At 53.0% G+C, this 20,618-nt stretch overlaps 1 protein-coding gene across 2 annotated transcripts; it reads right to left on the bottom strand.

Annotated features, from left to right (window-relative positions):
* Positions 1 to 1,271: 1,271 nt before the first annotated feature.
* MBOAT7 (membrane bound O-acyltransferase domain containing 7) lies at positions 1,272 to 16,624 on the bottom strand. 2 transcript variants are annotated; one of them, XM_006897295.1, is made up of 7 exons: positions 16,547 to 16,624; positions 16,322 to 16,451; positions 15,184 to 15,310; positions 8,889 to 9,048; positions 7,384 to 7,744; positions 4,926 to 5,102; positions 1,272 to 1,662 (listed from the first exon to the last, which is right to left on the bottom strand). In XM_006897295.1, exons 1-7 carry the CDS (start codon positions 16,620 to 16,622, stop codon positions 1,272 to 1,274), a joined length of 1,422 nt encoding a protein of 473 aa, XP_006897357.1. In that variant the 5' UTR covers positions 16,623 to 16,624. The 2 variants fall into 2 exon arrangements, with proteins under 2 accessions (XP_006897357.1, XP_006897358.1); XM_006897296.1 differs by lacking the exons at positions 15,184 to 15,310; positions 16,547 to 16,624 and having other exon boundaries at positions 16,322 to 16,435.
* Positions 16,625 to 20,618: the final 3,994 nt, after the last annotated feature.

Genomic DNA, 20,618 nt, shown 5'->3' with positions numbered 1-20,618 from the left:
ATTATCAATAATTGGAAGCAGGAGCGGCATCCACTTCCGTCATAGCTTGCCTCCGGAAACCCTATGAACCTGGAGAGAGGATGAGAGACACCCAAGCGTCGAGGATTCTCCTTCAGAGGGTCGCTATGAGTCGCCTGCGACTCAGCGGCACTTAACAACATCATTATCAATAAATACAGAGAGGCATGGCTTATGGCGCTTCAGTTAATTTGAACTGCTGGCCCCCTGTCTTTATGTTCTGTTTTATCTCATTCCTGGTTGTCTGTCTCTTTTTTAATAATTATAAAAATACTTTACTCTCAGTCTGCAACAGAGGGGGGCTCAGGTAGCTGAGGCTGTAGGGAGGTCAACCTAGTACTAACCTGAAGGCTACACCGCTTTTGGGGGTTCAAATCCACCAGGAGCTGCACCAGGGAAAGATAGGGTCATTCCTGTGCCATTCATAGCGGTTGGAAATCGGATGCAGGAGAGGTCAGGGGTTGGTTAAGACTTGAGGCCACGGAGAGAAAATCTTTAAGGAAGCAGTTGGCCACGTTTCTTTCCTGCAGAGTGGCAGGAAGGTTCAAACTGACCACCTTTTTTGTTTAGTAACTGAGCACTCAATCATGGTACTACTGGGCTTTCTTCGTTCCAGGACGCTGAGAGTCAGAGCAGTGTCAATCTCATCTGTTTCTCTCTCTCAGCAACATGGATGTGTACATATACACATATGTACGTGTATACACACACACACACAGAGCTGTCCTGTGCAACACTTTATTGGGAACGATGTAAACACTGACCCTGTCTTAGGCTGAGACCACGACGAAAGGATGACGGGGCACTGGGGCCCTTTGGGGGCTCAGACAGAAGTGTCAAGGAGCAGGGCAGTCAGTCTCCAAGCCTGATGGCCTTCCCCTCAGTTTCCTCTTGAGGGGAATGGGAAAGTCTGTCCCCTTTCAGTCCTCAGACCATGATTTGAGGAGAAAATAAAAAGTAGATCGTGAGACAGGGGCAAGGGGTCCCTAGGGCTGGAGCTCCTCGCCCTGCACTGTGCCTCCACAGAAGCCGACTTTGCAGGAAGCCAGTCCCTGATGTTCTGGGGGCCGCTCGGCTGGCTGAAGGGCACAGGGCCGGGGGCCGGTGGGTGGGACCCCAGCTTGGCTTCGGTGGGGAGTGATGCACGTAGCTGGGTGAAGGGAACCCTCTCCAGGACTCTGCTGGGGGTGGCGACGGCAGTCCGGTTCACAGAATTTCCCGCGAATCGTTGAAGCTGTACCGCCATGCGCGGCTCACTCCTCTCGGAGCTTTTCTGGGGTGAGGCCGGGGGCCTGGGGTGTGGCCTTCCGCCGCCGGCCGGGGCTGCGTCTGCCCAGCACCAGCCCCACGCCCAGCAAGGCCAAGGCCAGCAGGTGGATGCAGAAGTAGACGGAGGCCCAGTAGCGCAGCGTGTCGTGCAGGGTGAGCAGCACGAAGCCCATGCACATGTAGTCGAAGGCACGCATCCTCAGGAACCACTGCACCCAGTCAAAGGCCTTCTGGCCACTGGGGCTCAGGTGCCTGCGCACGGTCGACTCCAGCTGGAGCTCGACCGCCAGGCACAGCGGGACGGTCAGGAAGCTCACGTAGTAGCCGGGGTGCAGGCCATGCCAGTAGGCACTCAACAGCATCGTCCAGGCGTGCCTGCGGGGATGGGAGAGTGAAGGTTCCACCCGGGAGTTCCAGCGCCCAGCCCTTCCCTCCTTCCTCAGAACTGCAGTCTGACACTCTACCCCACCCCCAGACCTCTTCATCACACTCAGGCCTCCCCTGTAATAGTCCAGAAAGGCTGAGATTAAAGGCATCTGCCTCCTTCAAGAAGCCAGGATCCCCAGGCTCCCCCCCAGAACTCTGGGGCCTCCCTTCCTTTAAGGATCTCCAGTTTCCACACTGGGCTCCTCTTCCCTCGGAAGGAGGTCCGCTTCCTCAGCTCAGGGGTTCTCTGCCCCTGAGTTTCTCAACCGTGGCCCTGGCTCGGCAGCAGCGTCACCTGGGAACCTATCAGAAACGCAACGTCTCAAGGGAGCTCTCGTGGCAAGAAGCTGCACTGCAATCCCAGATGTAAGTGGTTCGAATCCACCAGATGCTCTGCTGGAGAAGGAGGGGCAATCTCCTGTACCAGTCAGCTTTGACTTGACAGTACACACAAAAGGAATAAAGTTTTTTTAAAAGCCTTTTTAGGGATTTCTGTTGGCCTAGTGGCAAGAAGCTGTACTGCAATCCCAGAGGTAAAAAAGCCTTTTTGGAAAAAAAAAGGCAACATCTCGGGGCCAACCCCCACCTTCCACTGTAGGAAGGGAAATCGAGACGCTGGGACCGAGGGGACAGTTCTCGCCCATCTCTTCGTTCACTGTTGAGTGGACACGATGCTGCCCAGCAGCATCTCTGGCCTCTACACACAACACACCAATGGGAACTCCGATAAGTCCCCTGGATGTGACAGTGGCCGCCCTGAGGACCTACTGGCCTGGGCACCGGCACGTCCTGGGCACTGAGCCGGCCCCCGGGCTGCGACTTTCCACGTCCCGTGCACCTTGGTGACAACCAGGTGTCCACTTCTGGCGCCGGCATCAGATCACTGGGCACCTATCAGGTAACCCCGACTGGAGCCCAGTCACCATGAGGCTAATGGGCGTAAATCGATCCCAAGGCTTCACTTCCACGTGGTCAGTGGATTCTGACTCGCAGTGATGCCATGTGTGACAGGGAGCATTACCCGCCTGCAAGGCTGGGATGGTGATCGAACAGACCAGCCGCCACGTCACTGGATTGCAGAGGGCTGCGAGTTCGAATCTGAGACTACTGAACCATGGGGCCAGGGGGACTCGCTCCCAAAACAGGACGCCACTGAGCAGATCTCGACCCCCAGCAACCCCAAGGGTACCCAAGCACCCCCACCTTCCAGCTGCAGAGCAGTGGCTGCCCTCGAACTCAAGACCTTTGGGCACCCGCGTGGGCGCTCTGGATGGCTGGATACAACCTAGAAAATCTCGGGGGTGCAGCCCTACTGGACCACACGGTGGTGGGGGTGGGGCGACTCCATTTTTTGGTTTTTGACACTTAACAATTTTTATGGACTTGGACCTGACACTGGGTGGGTTTGAACTACCAACTCTGCAGTCAGCATTTGAGCACAAGCCATTCAAACCACTTAAGAGAGCTCATTCTGGCTCAGCACGCAGGAGCCCGGGTTCAAACTCACAATAAACTTTGTTAATTCGGCTAAAAAAAAAAAAAAGCTCATTCTCCAAAGCCTTCGCCTCCTATTTGTAGGTACCGCTGCTGCCTTCTGCAGAATCACAACTACGCCATGGGGCCACCTTTGCAGGCCTTTTGCGCAGCGCAACTTCCGGTCCGTAACTTCCTGTCGGTAACTTCCGGTCCCTAACTCTCGCCGCTCAAATGCGCCCGGTCCCCAGCCACCTAGCGTGTGGTCTCCCCACTTTCTCTCTGCTCCTCCCTCACGTCATGGCCTGGTGCAACCTAACCCTGCCTGGTGGCTCTGGCTGGACTGGGCACACGGAACCTTTCGCTAGGAGCCACAGTTTCCTCACCTGTGAAATAAGGGCATGGGGGGGGGGGGTTTGTAACGGACGCACCGGAAGTGCACAGGCTGGAGGGGAATGCGTGTGATGCGCTGCACACGCTGCTGAACTGCTGTCAACTTTTACCCCGAAAAAAATCATAGTGAAGCTTGGGGGCTCAGACAGCTGGCACTCTCTTGCTAGCTCAATGCTTGGGAGTTCGAACCCACCCTGATGATCTGCGTCCTTGAGGACTACAGCCTCGAGAACCCCGTGGAGGTGGTTCTACTGTCACAAATGAGGCGACGATGCCAATTTGGCTTTTTTTGGGGGGGCGGGAGGCAGATATATAGCAAGGCTTCATATTTTGTCTTTTTTTCATGCATCAACTCACTGAATTTTCACATGACTCTTTGATAGGGAACATCATCCCCTTTCAACAGCTAAGAAAACGAAGAGGTCAAGGAATTCTCTAAGTTTCTAAGGAATTCTCAAAGTTTCTAAACAATCAGCAGGGCCGAGACTCCTGAAAGTCTGGTTCCCGAGTCCTCAGGCTGAAATAGCTTTAGTTAAATTGGTGTTATATGCTGTCAAGTCGCTTGCGACTCATAGCGACCCTATGTACAACAGCCCTAAACCCTGCTCAGGCCTGTGCCAATCTCATTGCCTCTGACACACTCATCCCGATTACCCCAGTCACTGAATCAATCCACTTCATAGAGGGCCTTCCCCTCCTGCGCTGTCCCTCTCCCCAGCATGATGTCCCTCTCCAAGGACCTGCCTCTCCTTGCAACATGTCCAAAGTATGTCAGACGAAGCCCCAGAATCTTTGCCTCCAAGGAGTAGCCTGGTTTAACCCTCCCCAGGATGAATCTGTTTGTTTTCTTGGCAGTCCATGGTACATTCAATACTCTTCTCCAGCACCACAGCTCAAAGGCATCAATTCTCCTTCTATCCTCCTTAGTCATTGTCCAACTTTCTGATGTGTAACAAGTGATTGCAAAGACCGTGGCCTGTATCAGACGCACCTTAGTCTCCAGAGTGACACCACTGCTATTCAGTACCCCGGAGACTTTACCATCGCAATACCTTTTTTGATTTTCCAACTGCTGGTGCCAAGAGTGTTGACCGTGGAGCCAAGCAGTTTTACTTAAATAAGATTGATTTCTATAAATCTTCGTTGTGTCAATGAAGGCTAAAAGATCACAGCTCTCATGAGCTTCACCGGCAGAAGGGCAACAACTTACCTCCCAGTCAGGTGGTCTCACGTGTTAAAAAAAACTACAATTCCCATGAGGACGTGGGGGCAGAGGCCGGGCTCATGTGCCCTCCAAGCTGCTGCGGGGGCTGCCGGGAATTGTAGTTCCCTCCCAGCCGGCTCACCTCAAGACGTAGGAGTTGAAAGGTGCTCTCTTGTAGACATACTGCGACAGCCACCACTGCACCGTCATGTTCCAGCAGCGCATGCAATCCCGCACCCGTACGGTGAAGTCCGTGCCGTAGTAGTCGATGTTGCGGATGGTCTCATAGTCGTACTCCAGGGCGGCCGCCTCCTCCGGACTGGGGGTGGGGGTGGAGGATGAGGGTGGGGGACCGACTTATGCAAGCTCAGCCAGGCCCCCTCCCCGATGCCTGCTCCTGTCCCAGTCCCGATGAAAGCTAAGAAGGGGATGTGGCCAGGTGACAGCTCGGATGGCCACTGGATTAGCTAGGGCGACAGAGGGGGGGCGGGAGGAAGGCTTGTGGGGAGGAAAGTGGAGGGACTCTGTTCACCAACCACAAAGAGCTGGCAAAGGCTATGGTTGCTAAGCTACGCGTCCTTAGCAACGTGACCCTTCAAGGTCATTTCCTTAGCAACCGAGGGTCATCTGTCCTGAGAAACTGCCCGTTGAGGACCTTGCCAAGTTGCCGGGCACTGCAATTGCCAGGGAAATGTCATCTCCTAACAAGACGGGTGGGGCTGCTAAGGTGATGCTGGGCCCACTTTACAACTGGATGACCTCCGTTGCTAGGGAACGGGCATTCCTTAGCAACAGTCAATGAACTCGTGGGAAAGCTCCCAAAAGGCGCCTTTTCCTGCCTGCCGGCCCCTGTGGTGGCTGGAGGAACATGTCATCCCCAGGTGGTCAGGGGTGTCCAGGCCCCCAGCTGCCCTGTCTGGATCCTCACGGTTCTGATAGGAGAGGGGACCTGGTAGGTTCAGAAAAGCCTTTTTTGGTTCCACCAGTTGCTCTTAGGGGGAAAGATTTGGCAGTCTGCTTCCGGAAAGGTATTACTCTATGGGGGAGTTCTACTCTGTCTCACAGGTTGCCGAGTCAGAATCGACTCCATTGCAGTGGCTGTTCGAGTCAGAACAAACTTGTATCTGGCCCCCCAGAGGCCGTAAATCACACAGGAGGAGACTGTCCATCCCTTTCCTATGGAGCCACTGGTGTGTCCGAACCACATGCCTTTGGGATTGCAGCACAGCTTACCACTAGGCGACCAGAGCTCCCTTGAGGATGTATACGGAATGGTAGAATACTGGCAAGGAGGAGTAGGTGGCAATTTAAGACTTTCGGGCTACGGCCCTTCCCTAGCTTCCACTAAAGTGGGTTGTGGTTGCTAGGGAAGACAGGGGCATCCACCCTAGGGGTGCCATTCCCCTAATCACACAGCTAGGGTGTTATCACCCCTAACAACAAAAGTGCATAAGGAATATTTTTACTTAGCTAGCTTTCAAGGTGCCAAAGAGGAGTGCTGGGGGCCAAAAGAGCAGCAGTTCAAGCCACCAGCTGCCCCGTGAGTGAACGATGTGGCAGCCTGCTCTCTGAAAGGGTTTGCCCTTGCAAATCTGACAGGGCACCTCTACTCTGACCTATGGGGTCCCTGTGAGCTGAGCAAGGGATCTAATTTGGTTTTAGCGACAGAAAAAGGATTCTGGGTGGTGCAGCTTCTAAGCTCTCTCATGCTAGGCTTCTTAAGGAAAAGTCAGCGGTTCGAAGCCACCGGCTCCAAGAGAGAAAGAGCCGGGGGAAACGCTCCTGTGGACTACAGTCTAGAAACCCTTCGGGCCAGTTCCGCTCTGTCCAACGGGGTCACAAGGAATCGGCACGGGCTTGGTGGCACTCGACAACAGCAGTGACAGGGCTGGAGGAGAACTATCATGAACAACAAGGGTCAGTCCACGTAGTTCATGGAGGACTCAGCTTCCTTGGCAACACGAGGAAGCCTGGGTTGCTAGGAATGACCAGCTAAAGGACAGCATTGGCGGGAATGCTAGTTTCTAAGGAACAACAGACACCTGGGTACCCCTTCCCCTGTGCCAGGCTTGACTGACTGAGCTGGCTGCTTCCGCAACAGCCAAGAGCAGCCCTTCCAGCAAGAAGTGGCCACGCTCACTCAACAGGGTTTCCTCTACCAAGTTGGAGATCATTTCCCTAGTAACACAGTGCACGCTGACACAGCTTAACAACTCAGGACATCCTATGCTTGCTGACCTGTCCCCTTCTCTTGCCAGCAACTGCAAACAGTCCTCCACTACCAAGAGTCCCTGGGTGGTGCAAACGACCAGTCCAAAACTTGGCAGTTTGAACCCATCCAGAGGTGCCCTGGAAGAAAGGCCTGGCTAACGTCTGATAGGAAATCCTGGGGAGCTGTTCGATTCTGACACACACGGGGTGGGAGGTAGGGGGCATCACGAGTCGAGACTGACTCGAAGGTGACTCAAAACGACAAGGGAGACGGTGCTACTGGAAAGCCTTCTGGAGGCAACGTGGCTGCGCCTGGCCACTAGGGGCCTGGCCAGCCCTGGGTGATGGGGCTGAGGGGTTCTCGGGCAACCTCCCTCCCGCCGCCTGACCTGCTGGGGGGTGGGCATTGGAGGGTGGGGCCTCCCCCGGTCCGGGCTTTGGCTGCTGTCGGGTAGGCCCCGAAGCCGGCGGCTATGCAGCCGCACTCGGCCATAATCCAGGCCACGTAGAAGCGCATGCGGAAGGCGAAGAAGATCGGGACCATGTAGAAGAGGCGGGCGAGCAGCGGGCGGGCGTAGAAGGCATCCTCGCGCACGGCTTCGAGCGGGAAGAGGTGGGAGGACAGCAGGAAGAGCAGGCCAAAGAGCGGGGCCGGCCAGGCACGGCGCAGCAGGGGCCGCAGGCTGGGCACGGCCTCCGGGAACGGCTGCTCCAGCCAGTCCAGGTAGGTGCGGTAGCGGAAGAATGGGCCTGTGCGGGAGGAGGCAGGTGTGAGGCCAGGAGGGCTGGGGACACGGGGAGGGGCACTGAGGGGGGGCGCGACGGGGAGCAGGGGGCACACCGGGTGTAGTCAGGGCGCAGGGGGCAGACTGGGCGCTGTCAGGTTGCAGGGGCCAGACCAGGTGTAGTCAGGGCACAGGGGGAGAACCAGGCGCTATCAGGGCGCAGGGGGCTGGACGGGGCGCTGTCAGGGCGCAGGGGGAGGACCGGGTGTAGTCAGGGCGCAGGGGGAGGACCGGGTGTAGTCAGGGCGCAGGGGGAGGACCGGGTGTAGTCAGGGCGCAGGGGGAGGACCGGGTGTAGTCAGGGGGCAGGGGGAGGACCGGGTGTAGTCAGGGCGCTATCAGGGTGCAGGGGACCGGACCGGGCGCTGTAAGGGCGCAGGGGTTGGACCGGGTCTAGTCAGGGCGTAGGAGGCGCACGAGGTTTAGTCAGGCTGCACAGGCGCAGGGGGCGGGACCGGGTGCAGTCAAGGTGCAGGGTTGGGGCACAATCAGGGTTCAGGGGATAAGACCACGTGCAGAGTGCAAGGGGCAGGGACAGGGCGGGGGTGGGGGTGGGGGTGGGACCTGGCGCTGTCAGGGAGCAGAGGAAGGGATCGGGTGCTACCAGGGTTCAGGGGGTGAGACCAGGTGTAGTCAGGGTGCAGAGGGAAGGGACTGGGCACTGTTAGGGTAGAGGTGGCAGGGATGGGGTGCAGAGGGTGGGGACGGGATGCAGGGAAGGAGTGGAAGTGGTGCATGGGGAACTGTGAAGGGGTGCAAAGGGGTATAAATGGGATGCGGGGGACAGGAACAGGGGGACATGGGGTACAGGTGGCAGAGATCGGGTGTAAGCAGGTGGGAATAGGTTTAAGGAGGGCAGGAGCGGGGGGGGGGGTGGGGAGGAAAGGGGTTGGGGTACAGGGACCAGGTAAAGGGGGTACGGACACTGGGAATAGGGAGCAGGCTTGGGACTGGCAGCACCTAGGAGCAGGAATAGGGTTTAGGGGGACCGAGTTAGAACACACAAGAGGCACCACACTTGGGTAGAGGAGCGAGACAGACAGACGGTAAGCAGGACAGACAGCAGGCGGCGCGGGGGGGGGGGGGGGGGGGGCGCGCAGCGTCCTCACCGGTTATGACTCCCACGTAGCAGTAACTGTAGCTCAGCGTCTCCATCAAGGAGGGCACGTCCGGAAGCAGCCCGACGGTGGGGCCCTTGCTGAAGCCCACGACCATCTCCTTCTTCCGGGCCACGTGGAGGTCCTGCACGTCACTGGCCAGACTCACCAGCTGGGGGGGGGGGGCAGGGGCGTAGGGTGAGGGGGACTGATCAGACCTCAGTGCCTCCTCCTCAAACCTGTCTCCCCACAGCAGCCACCACTCCGGGCATGTACCACTGTCCCACAGACACTGTACCCACAGACGCGCTCCAGTCCTATATTGAATCTGTACCCCATACCTGGATGTGTATTTAAGGAGCTCCGGTGGCCTTGTGTTTTTTAGGGAGGTTTGCTGTTCACCCACCTCTCTCTGGAGGTTCGAATCCCCCATCTCCAAAACACCAGCATTGCAAAATACAGTTCTAGCTGTTCAACACAGGCCTGAACACATTCTATACAACACATATAATGAACACACTATATACAACCATGTCTCCCCCTGCTGTTAGCCATGTGAGGGAGGTCTGGTGGCCGCGTGGGTAAAGAGTAGAACTGCCAGCCCAAAGGCAAGTGGTTCAAATCCACTAGCTGTCCCATGGGGGGAAAGATGTGCCATGTCCCCTCCTCCCTGTGCGATTTGCAGCCCCCCAAAACCCACTGAAGGGTCAGCTATGAGTCGGTTCCAACCTGACAGCAGTGGACGCGTCAGATGGATAGTTAAAGCCAGTCAGATGTTTTGTCTTAGTGTGCCTGGCTGGTTAAGAAATTTGACTGCCAAGAGAGCTCTGGGGGCCTAGTGGCAAGAAGCTGAACTGCAATCCCAGAGGCACCCGATTCAAAACCACCAGGTGCTCTGCCGGAGAAGGAGGAACAATCTCCTCCTGTACCAGTCAGATCCCCTTTCACGGTGCAGACACACAAAATAATAACATTTAAAAAAAGTCTTTCCTAAAGAAACCGTAACTGCCATCCAAGAAGATATACGCACACCCATGTTTATCACGGCTTTGTTTGCAATATCAAAGAGTTAGAAACAACCCAAGTACCCATCAACAAACGAATGGATAGAGAAGCTGTGGTGCATTCACACAATGGAATACTATGCTGCATTGAAAAACAAGCAACTCATGAAATATATATACAAAATGGGTGACCCTGGAGGCCGTTATGCTGAGTGAAATATCTGTCACAAGACGACAAATACTGCATAGGGCCACTGTTGTAAAATGGGACTGACATTAGGGTTGAGGGAAAGAGAGGAGAGAATGAATGATCTATACTGCATTGAAACAGATGAGGGAAAGAACTGTTTAAAAGGGGTATATGATTAGGTATTATTATCCTGACAGGAGTCCAGAATGAAGGTTGCACAGTGGAGTGGAATTGGGGAGGGGGGGAATGCATAACAATGATAGTTTTTTCTTTTACTTTTCAAGAATAGTGAACTGGGAGGGGGAAAGGGGGTGGACAGGGAGAAAAGTGCAACAATGAATGAATGGAAATCCTAAGTCTCTGCAAACTGTCACTAAAATTAATAATTAAAAAAAAGTCTTATGGTGCAACCACTGTGGAAGGCAGTATGGCACTTTCTCAAAAAGTTGCAAATAAGCGAGCTCTGGTGGCTTAGTGGCAAGAAGCTGCACTGCAATCTGAGAGGTGAGCGGTTCAAATCCACCAGATGCTCTGCTGGGGAAGGAGGGATAATCTCCTCTTGTACCAGTCAGATGTGATTTGACAGTACACACACACACACACACACACACACACACACACAATAATAATTACCGATACATCCCAGCACACAGCAGCTGCGTGCCAGAGTGCGCCTTAAAGGCAAAGATGGTGAGTTTTTGGGTTTTTTTACCTCACACACTCTTTGTACAGGTCATCAAGAGGGGCTTGCCCCTGGCAGGAGAGGAAGCCACATTTAGAAAGGTGGAACTCAGGGAGCTCTGGTGGCCTAGTGGCAAGAAGCTGCACTGCAATCCCAGAGACACAGGGTTCGAATCCACCAGATGCTCTGCCGAGGAAGGAGGAACAATCTCTGAGGGAAGCCAAATATCAAATTTACCATTTGGTCTAGTAGACCAAATCCTATATCAGGAAATGAGGGAGGCTTAACATTGTTCTTAGTATCAACTGAATCCCTCCCTCCTGAGATTAGCATAAAGAGGAACTTGGCCTTATCTGTAAAAGACTTCACTATTATCCTTTGTTTTTATTTTGTACTTCCTTATGATTTTACTTTGTTTACCTTATGATTCTAAATACTCAGAAAAGCATGGCTTGGGGCCTTCAGTCATGGGAACTGTTGGTCCCCTGTGTTTCACTCTGTTCTATATCATTCCTGGCTGTCTGTCTTCATTATTAATAATTATAAAAATACTTTACCCTCGGTCTGCAACAAATCTTCTGTACCAGTGAGATCCGATTTGATGGTACATACACACACAAAATCATCATCATCCACAAGAAAGGTGGAAGTCATTCCTATCCAGTTGGGACAGACTCATAGCGGACGATGGCTCCAGTGAGTTTTCAGAGGGTTGACATCACACAGAAGGAGGCCCACTTTCTCTTGTGGATGGAAACCATCTGCCTTTTAGGTTAATAACATAGCTCCTCTGTTAATTAGGTCACCAGAGTGCCCCTGGCAAAAGTAGGGACAGAGAATGCAGAGTCCCTGAGGATGGTACAGGACTGGACAAGAAAGAGAGGGAGACCCTCAACGAGGTGGCCTGACACGGCGTCTGCAACAGTGGCCAAAGCCTGGCCGACCTCGAGGACGACACAGGCCGTACGACATCCAGGATCTACACAGTGAAACATACACCAACTCAACTGCTTCTGTGCGTCCAGTCATTGGACACCGACATTCCTTGAGTTGTGCAAACCGTTCAAGCTGCTTTTCTGGAAATTCACAGCTCCCACTCCCCTTCAGTCCCCTCAGGGTTCCTATCTGACCTTGTGAGTTGTTCCTATCAAGAAGATCCACACAGATGTCGGAAGATTGCAAGACTTCAAAGCAAGCCATTCCTCACTGGTTTTACCACAGCCTTGTGAGATGCTGGAGAAGGGGGTGCAATCTCCTCCTGTACTAGTCAGATCCGATTTGATGGTACACACACACACACGTACACACACATGTACACACACACATACACACACTTTTTAAAAAAAAAAGGTCTATGAATGGAAGGGGGAAAAAATAAATATATGAATGAATGTGTGAAAACACACACAAAAACCCCACTTAAATGAAAATACTTAAAAAAAAGAATCTTATAAGGGCCCTTGTCCTCCAGGGTCACTGAGTGGACAGTGAGGGTCCGAGGTACACTCCGTAAAGGTTTCAGCGACCACTCACTGATAACTCCCAATCTCAAGCCCCTAACTGGATCTCTCCTCCAGCTTCTGATTTATTTCACTCAGCTGTCCAATATCATTTATATTTGAATGACACCCCCCCCAAATCTAATCGACACCCACTACTATGAATCAACTCAAATGCAGAGCAATTCCACAGGGCAGAAGCAGGATCATCCAACAGGATTTCCAAGGCTGACATCTCTATAAACACTGCCCGCAGCAGCTAGTGGATTTGAACCCTTGAGCTTTGGCTCGGCAGCCAAGCACTTCACCACTGTGCACCTGGAGACATCCACCAACACCCAACAAAATAGGGTTTGTCCCACACCACCCACCAACACCCAACAAAATAGGGTTTGTCCCACACCACCCACCATAGGTTCTCAAGGCTGCAGATCTTCATGGAGGCCGAATGCCACACGTGGCATCCTTCTCCCACGGACATCTGCTGGCAGCTTTGAACCACTGACCTCTCGGTTAGTGGTTGCTCAACCACCTTACCGCCAGAGCTCTCTGATGTCTACCGGCCTCAGGGCTCCAGCTCATGTGTCCTGAGCATGTGAGGTTGCAATCTCACCACCTCTGCCTCCAGGGTGTACAAATGAACCATGTCCTGGTCCTCCCAAGGACAATTCTCGTCTGGTGTCCTAGTCCGGAGACCTTTCCTATTCCCCAAATTGGTCTCCTTCCTATCTGCTCTCCTTACCACCTCGACTATCAAACTGCTGATGACACGTTAACTCCAACTCATGAGGACCCCAATCATATGAGGATAGAACCAATTAAGGTACAAAGTGAGCCTTGAGCACACTGCTATTTGCACATCTCTCTCTGTCTCTCTGCAGATGCTGGGGAAGAGTCTGGAACACTCTGGGAAGTGCTATGAGAATCAGAATCAATCTGTGTCCTGGACAAAGCACACCCAGAATGCTCCTTTAGAAGCATCTGACCTTGCACACCCTGGACACAAGTTCAAGAACTGATGGCCCCAGGAGAAGGCCATCGTGCTTGGAAACTTTAGACGGTCAGCTGGTAAAAAGAAAGACCCTGAGTGAGATCAAACGACACAGCAGCCCCAACAACGGGTTCAAACACAGCCAACAAGGAGTGAGGCTGGTGCAGGACCCAGCAGTATTTTGTGGTGAGCCTGAACTGACCAACAGCACGCAGTGCACGTCTGTGGCAGGGGAACTGGGGGGCAGGCGGGTGCAGGAGCTGCCTGTGGGGTGCCGGAGCTCAGATTTGGGGGGACAGAGACTGATGATCAAAACGCAGCTCTGTTAATATTTCCAGCCGCCTTCTCTGATGGCCTAGCACACGAGGACTTGCTCTGCCAAGCCAAAAGCAAGCAGTTTAGATCCACCAGCTATTCCGAGGGAAGAAAGACAGGCCCTTCTCCAGCGCGATTTACAGCCTCTGAGAACCCGCTGGAGGGTCAGCTAGTGAACTGGTTTCGACTCTACAAAAAACCCGCTGGAGGGTCAGCTAGTGAACTGGTTTCGACTCTACACAAAAAAGTTTTTGAGTTATTGACAGGAAGAAGGTCTCGTGCCCTCATGGTAAGAAGCTGGGCTGCAAAGCCAAAGGCATGCAGTTCAAATCTACCAGTTCCTCTGCAGGAAGACGCAGTCTCCTTTTGTGCAATGTACTGCCTTGCAAAACCCACCGGAGGGGCTGCTATGGGTTGGTTCCAACTCGGTGACGATACACAATAACATTGACAGGAGAAACTGAAGGGTGTAAACTGTTACGCATTTGTGTTATCAGCACAGCAGGGCACCCGCTCATAGGACTCTCAAGGTGTTTCTGAAGGGTCAGCTATCAAAACCTGGTGGAGTGGTTTTTCTCCATGAGAAGTGCCTTAGCAGCAACTATGATCTATCTTCAAGCTCCGGCTGGATGCGTGACGTGAGGGAAAATGGTAGCTGCCTTGTGAAAGTGCTCTGCTCAGTGACGCCCTGATGGAGCCTAGCACACCCAGGAACCCACAGCTCTGCAGCCTGCGGGAAGGGGGGGCCTGGGCCCCATTTCCACTCATCTCCTCAGGAGGTTACACGATAAGAACCTTTATGCCTGCTCCTCTGCTGCGCTTCCTCTCTGTCCAATGTTTACAGCCATGCATGAGTGTTGGACTGCTGGCTCAGAGCTGGGCAGTTCAAAGCCACCTACAAGCAGCTCCGAGTCAAAGCCTGGTAAGGCCACAGCCTCAGAAACCCCTAAACTGGGGGGTGAGGATCTATTCTGCTGTGCAAACAATGTGGAGAGTTAGAACGGCCCCAACAGCCCACGTGAACTCTGTGGGACAGGAACTGGCAATGAGGTAGGGATCAGGGTGAAAGATCACTTTTCTACTTGGTGCTGGTTATTGCGATTGATGGTCCCTTGAGGCAAGTCAGCTGATTCTCCAGAGGCAGTAAATTGCACAGTGGATTGCTTACCCTTCTCCCACGGAGCAGATGGTGGATTTCAACCGCCCGCCCTTGGGCTGGCAACACAACTCCTTATCACTAGGCCACTGGAGCTCCCCTGAGGGCTGCTAGCTGGAGTCAATTCAACATCAACAGAGAACAAGGACTGAAGGAGAGGGTTGGAAATGACCCATCCAACCTCTGGCATGGGGGTGCAAGTGCTCCGTGACAGCTGTTGCTACAATACCTATGGTATGTAGCTTCACCCAGGAGCACAGGGCAGGTCAAGAGGTGTTCAGAGAGCGCCTGATAAGTGGACCCTATTCCCAGGGGTTTCCGAAAGGCTAAAGAATGGAAGACAACCCCTCCACCTTGCCCCCAATACAGGGGAGTGGAAGGGAGACCCGTCCCAGTTGGGAGGAGGGGAAGCTGGGAGGTTATCGGGTGCATGGGGAGCAGCAGCCCTCCCCTCCATGTATGTGTCTGACCTTGAGCGTAAGCAGCAGCTGGATGGCATTGGTGTATGGCGTGGGTGTTGGCAGGCCCAGCAGGCTGAGGGCTCTGAAGAACAGCAGATAGGAGAAGGTCCAGGCCAGCGCCAGGGCGTGACAGGAGCTGAGGGAGAGATGGGAGAGACCTCAGGCTTGGCTGGCCTGGCCCCAGGTGCACCTGATCCCTCCCTCCTCCTGCGAGGACAGAAAGTGGGGATGGAAAGGTGAAGGGGCAGAGGGGCAAAGGGGAGGGGAAGAAGAGGTGCACACCACAAGGGACGAGGAGAAGGAGGGTTAAAAAGGGGGTTCAGGGTGAAGACCTTCCAGTTCTGGAATTTTCTTGGCTTCCATGAATCCAAAGCCCAAGATAAAAGAGAGACACAGAAGACCAGAAAGAAGGACGTGGAAAGAAACAGAAAGATAGGAAGAGATAAGAGACTCCTAATCAGAGTCATCAGACAGAAAGAGCTAGAAAAACAGAGAAGAGGACGAGTGATGTGAAAGACACAGAGGGACGTCTTGAGAAATCAAGACACAAAAACCCCCAGGGAAGGGGAGCTCTGGTGGCCTAGTGGCAAGGAGCTGCAAATACAATCCCAGAGGTGCACGGTTCAAATCCACCTGATGCTCTGCCAGGGAAGGAGGGGCAGTCGCAGTCTCCTCCTGTACCAGTCAGATCTGATTTGACGGTACACACACACACACACACACACACACACACACACACACACAAAAATTTAAAAAAAACCAGGGAGACATAGAGATTTAGAAATAAAATGACACAGAAAACAGTCTCCAGCTCATCATAACCTCACAGGGCTGAGGAGAACTGCCTGGTGGGTTTTCGAGTCTCTACAGAAGCAGGCGGCCTGATCATTCTCTCTGGGGGTGACTGGTGGGCTCAAAGCACCACTTTTGGGTTAGTAATTCAATAACTTAACCACAGCACCACCAGAGTCCCTGAAAGACAGACAGGGACAGAGATTGAAAGCAGAGAGAGGCAAAGAGACACAGATAGACATAGAATGCAAAGGTCTGGGATGAGTAGGGCTACAGGCAAAGGCAACTTCAAAGCAGAGAAGGGGCAGGAGCTAGATCAAGAACAGCAGTCTGAGTTCTCTCCCTAAGATCTCACCATGGCTGGGCCTGAATGAGGGCCCAGGTCCCCAGGACGGTGATCAGGGAATGCAAAGTGTGGGGGCCACAGGTGAACAGGGTGATCCCCAGGCCCACCGCGGCGCCCCCCCATCGCTTCAGCCCAGGTCCTGTGGGGAGAAGAGAGAGTGTGAGCTTGGAATCTTCCAGGGGTCCCCCCACCCCGCACCCCCTTGTTTTCCATTAGGCAGGGAACTTGACTCACCAGCTTTCTTAAAGAGGAAGCCGATGGGGATGGAGATAAGAAGAACGAAGAGATAGGTCTGCTCTTCTGGCGACATGATCTGGGGGAGGGGCAGTTCACAGTCACAACAGGGGAGCCCCGCCTGATTCCCCTCCCCCTCAAGGACCTAGAACCCAGCTCTGAATTCTCAAGGATTCCACTGTCCAGGACTCAGCTCTGTCCCAAGGATCCCTGTCTTCCAGGCCCTTCCTCCTCTGAGGACAGAGAAAACCCATCTTTTTGCAGTGAAGTCCAGGTCCCTAGCCCCCTTCCTCCTTCAAAGCAGGAATCTGAGTCCAAACTTGGCTCCTTTCAGAGTCCAGAAGTCGTGGATCTCCCCAAGCCCCTACTGGGGACCCAAGTTTCTAGACTTTTGAGAATCCAGAAATAGCCCTCCTCTTAACCTCTTCCCCTTCGGAAGCCCAGGAATCCAAACCTCTCAACCCCTCGGCTTCCCAGCCACTGCCGCTAGCTTGTAGGACAGATTAAGATTGCCTCCAGGATTAACCTTTAGGCATAGATAAAGTTCCAACAGCCTCCTCTTAGAAATCTCCACCCCTTTCCCTTTGAGAACCCAGATATCTGCACCCAGTCTCCCAATCCTGAACCCAGAGGCGTCCGAAACACCCACCACCTCCAGCTTCAGCGCTGTCTGCGCCCCTGCTACTACCTGGAACCAGAAGAGCGAGCCCCACTCCCTGCACAGCACCTTCCAGCCCCTACCTCCAAAAGGAACATTTTTCAAGACACTTGCCTCTCCCTTCGAGAATGCACACCCAACCTCTGTCCCGGCCCCTGATCCCAGGATCCAGAATCTGAATCCCTGTCCTCTAGAATCCCAGTCTCTCACCTGAGAACCTCAGTATCCAGAATCCCAGCTTTAGATTCTGATGATAATCCACCTTACAACTCCCCCTTCGGGACTCCTGGTCCCCTTTCCTACCTCGATCCGGGAGAACAGGCCCTCACCCTGCTTTTTCAGCGACCCCCTCCCCAAGTCCCTATAGGTTCCGCGCTCTGATCCCGCCCCCGACAAAGCCACAGGCGGTTACGACACCCCCGGTGCTCGGCCGAGCTCCGGGGGAAGCAGGGGCCGCCTCCGCACCCCGTCAATCAGCGGATCTGCTATGACCCTTCCCCACACCCCGCACCCCACGAGTCCTTCCTGGGGCGCGCCGATCCACCGGGGTCCCTAGCACCGCGCGACATGGACAGGAGGCGACCGAGGAGTCCCAGCGCGCGAGGCCCCGTAGGTCCGGCCACACCTCCCCCGTCCAGCACGCCCCCGCGTCGTGTCCTCGGCTCTCGAAAGGGGGGAACTGAGGGCGCAGACACCGACAGGGGTTTCGCGATGAGCACAGAGACACCTTACCGTGAGCACGAGCCCGCCCGGGGTCCCAGTCTGCAGAGCCGGGCTGGGGACTAAGAGCACATCGGGGGCGGGGCTTCGGGCGGGAAGAGGCGGGGCCAGAGGCTCGGGTTGGCCGGGAAGAGCGGGAGGGAACCTGGGAAAGGGGCGTGGCCCCGGAGCGCAATATTCTGAAAGAGGCGGGGCCTAGCCTTCGGATTCTTTCGGACAGAGTCGGAAACGCCCACGCACAGATTGGGGGCAGAGCCACAGCCTTCGGCTTTCTTCGGAGATTTTCGGGAAACGAAGATCGCTGAACGGCTGTAGGCGGGGCCATAAGCTTCGGATTCTTTTGCAGATAATGGACCTGTGTGACTCTGGTTTTTTGTTTGGGGTTTTTTTTTTATAAGCAAACATTTTATTTAATTTAGAAATGTTTTAAATTAAGGTAAGCCTTAGTCCATACAGTTAATGTCTTCATATTGTACAAGTGAAAAAAATGAGATCGAAAAGATTAAAGATCTACCTTAAAAATTGTGGTGTGACTGTTTTTCTTATTAGTTTCAATGAACATTTGCAGAGATTTTGGATTTCCATTCATTCACTGTTGCAGTGACTCTGGTTTTAAAGTTAAGCCGTATCACCTCTAGTTCAAGTCTCCAGCTCCTGTAAAAGCTAGACATGAGGCAGCCAAACAAAACAAGAAAACCCCATTGCCAGTGAGTGGTTCGGACTCGTAAGCATACCTGCTTGTTCATAATGACCCTATAAGGCAAAGTGCAGGCTCGGTTTAGGAGAGGCCATGGTACTAGGGATATTATAGCTAATGTCAGATGGATCTTGGCTGAAAGCAGAGAGTATCAGAGGAATGACTATTTGTGTTTCATTAAAAATACAAAGGCATTTGACTGTGTGGATCACAACAAACTGTGGCTGACTCTAAGAACGGGAATCCCAGAACACTTGACTGTGCTTATGCGAAACTTACACTTGGACCAGGAGCTGGTGGCCTAGTGGCAAGAAGCTGTGCTGCAATCCCCAACATAGGTGGTTCAAGGCCACCAGTTGCTCTGTGGGAGAAGGAAGGGCAATCAGTCTCCTACCATGCAATTAACTGCTTCTGAAAACCTGCTGGAGGGCCAACTATAGGTCGGTTCTGACTCAATGGTACACAACAATAACAACATACTTGGACAGGAGGCAGTCGTCAGAACAGAGCAAGGAGCAAGGAAAAACTGCATGGTTCAAAATTGGGAAGGGTATATGCCAAAGATGTGTCATATCTTTTCAATCTATATGCAGAACTGATTATCAGAGAGGCTGGGCTCTATGAGACGTGTGTCATCAGGATTGGAGGAAGACTCATCAACAACGAGCGTTATGCAGATGACGCAATCCTGCTGGATGAAACTGAGGAGCACCTGAAGTACTTGCTGCAGAAGGTCAAGGGCTGCAGCCTTCAATATGGATTGAAACTCAGCATCAAGAAAACAAAGGTTCTTACTACTGGGACACTTGGCTGCATCATGATAGATGGTGAAGAGATTGAGATTGTTAACAACTATGGTTTGCTTGGCTCAACAATAAATGTTCTTGGTACCAGCAACCAGGAAATTATAAGACAAATTGCATTAGGAAAATCTGCCGTCAGAAACCTATCCAAAGCACTGAAGAGCAACGATGTCAGTCTGGAGACTAAGGTGTGCCTGATGCAGGCACTGATCTTGGCATTTACTTGTTATGCATCAGAAAGCTGGAAAATGACTAGAGATGATAGAAAGAGAATTGATGCCTTTGAGCTTTGGTGCTGGGGAAGAATATTACATATACCATGGACTGCTAAGAGAACAAAGAAGTTCATCCTGCAGAGAGTGAAGGCAGGCTGCACCTTGGAGGCAAAGATTCTGAAGCTTTGTCTGATATACTTTGGACATGTTGCAAGGAGAGACCAATCCTTGGAGAGGGATGTCATTCTTGGCTGGGTGAAGGGGCAGCACAGGAGAGGAAGACCCTTGATGAGTGGATGATTCAGTGACTCTGATAATGAGGGTAGGTGTATCAGAGACAATAAGATTGGCACAGGACAGAGCAGGGTATAGGGTTGTTGTACATAGGGTTGCTATGAGTCGTAGGTAACTCGACTGCACATAACAACAACAAGGCAAAGTAGGTTGTTCTTTAGAAAACAAAACTCCTTTGGAGTAGAAGTACCCCATGTTGTTGTTGAGTACCATCAAGTCAGAACTGACTATAGCTGACCGTCTTGTGGATTTTCAGAGGCAGTCAATTGCATGGTAGGAGTTTCATCTTTCTTGGATTCACAATTAACACCCTTGGTAAAAGCAGCCAGGAAGTAAGGAGGAGAAGCATTGCAATGGGAAACTCTGCAGTTAGGTGTTGCAGACCGAGGGTAAAGTGTTTTTAGAATTATTAATAATGAGACTGACTACCAGGAATGACATAGAACAGAGAGTGAAAAACAGGGGGCCAACAGTTCCCATGACTGAAGGTCCCAGGCCATGCTTCCCGGAGTATTTATTGAGAATCATAAGGAAGGTGTTGTTGTTGTTGTTGTTATGTGCCATCGAGTCATTTGAGACTCATAGCGACCCTCTGTACAACAGCCCTAAACCCTGCTCTATTCTGTGCCAATCTCATTGCCTCTGACACATCCATTCCGATTACCCCAGTCACTGAATCAATCCA

The sequence above is a fragment of the Elephantulus edwardii genome, unplaced genomic scaffold, assembly GCF_000299155.1.
Source record: "Elephantulus edwardii isolate Elephantulus edwardi_28Jun2011 unplaced genomic scaffold, EleEdw1.0 scaffold00208, whole genome shotgun sequence".
Lineage (NCBI taxonomy): Eukaryota > Metazoa > Chordata > Mammalia > Macroscelidea > Macroscelididae > Elephantulus > Elephantulus edwardii.
The sequence above is the reverse complement of the archived record's forward strand: the minus strand, read 5'-3'. Positions and strand labels throughout refer to the sequence as shown.

Bases quoted from the DNA above. Each gene is read 5' to 3' on its own strand.
- MBOAT7 (XM_006897295.1), bottom strand. From the start codon at position 16,622: ATGTCGCCAGAAGAGCAGACCTATCTCTTCGTTCTTCTTATCTCCATC. The intron at 9,049-15,183 runs GTCAGACACATA...CCCCCCCCCCAG, and splicing joins AGCTGCTGCTTACGCTCAAG to CTGGTGAGTCTGGCCAGTGA. The intron at 5,103-7,383 runs GTCAGGCGGCGG...CCCCACCCCCAG, and splicing joins CAATGCCCACCCCCCAGCAG to TCCGGAGGAGGCGGCCGCCC.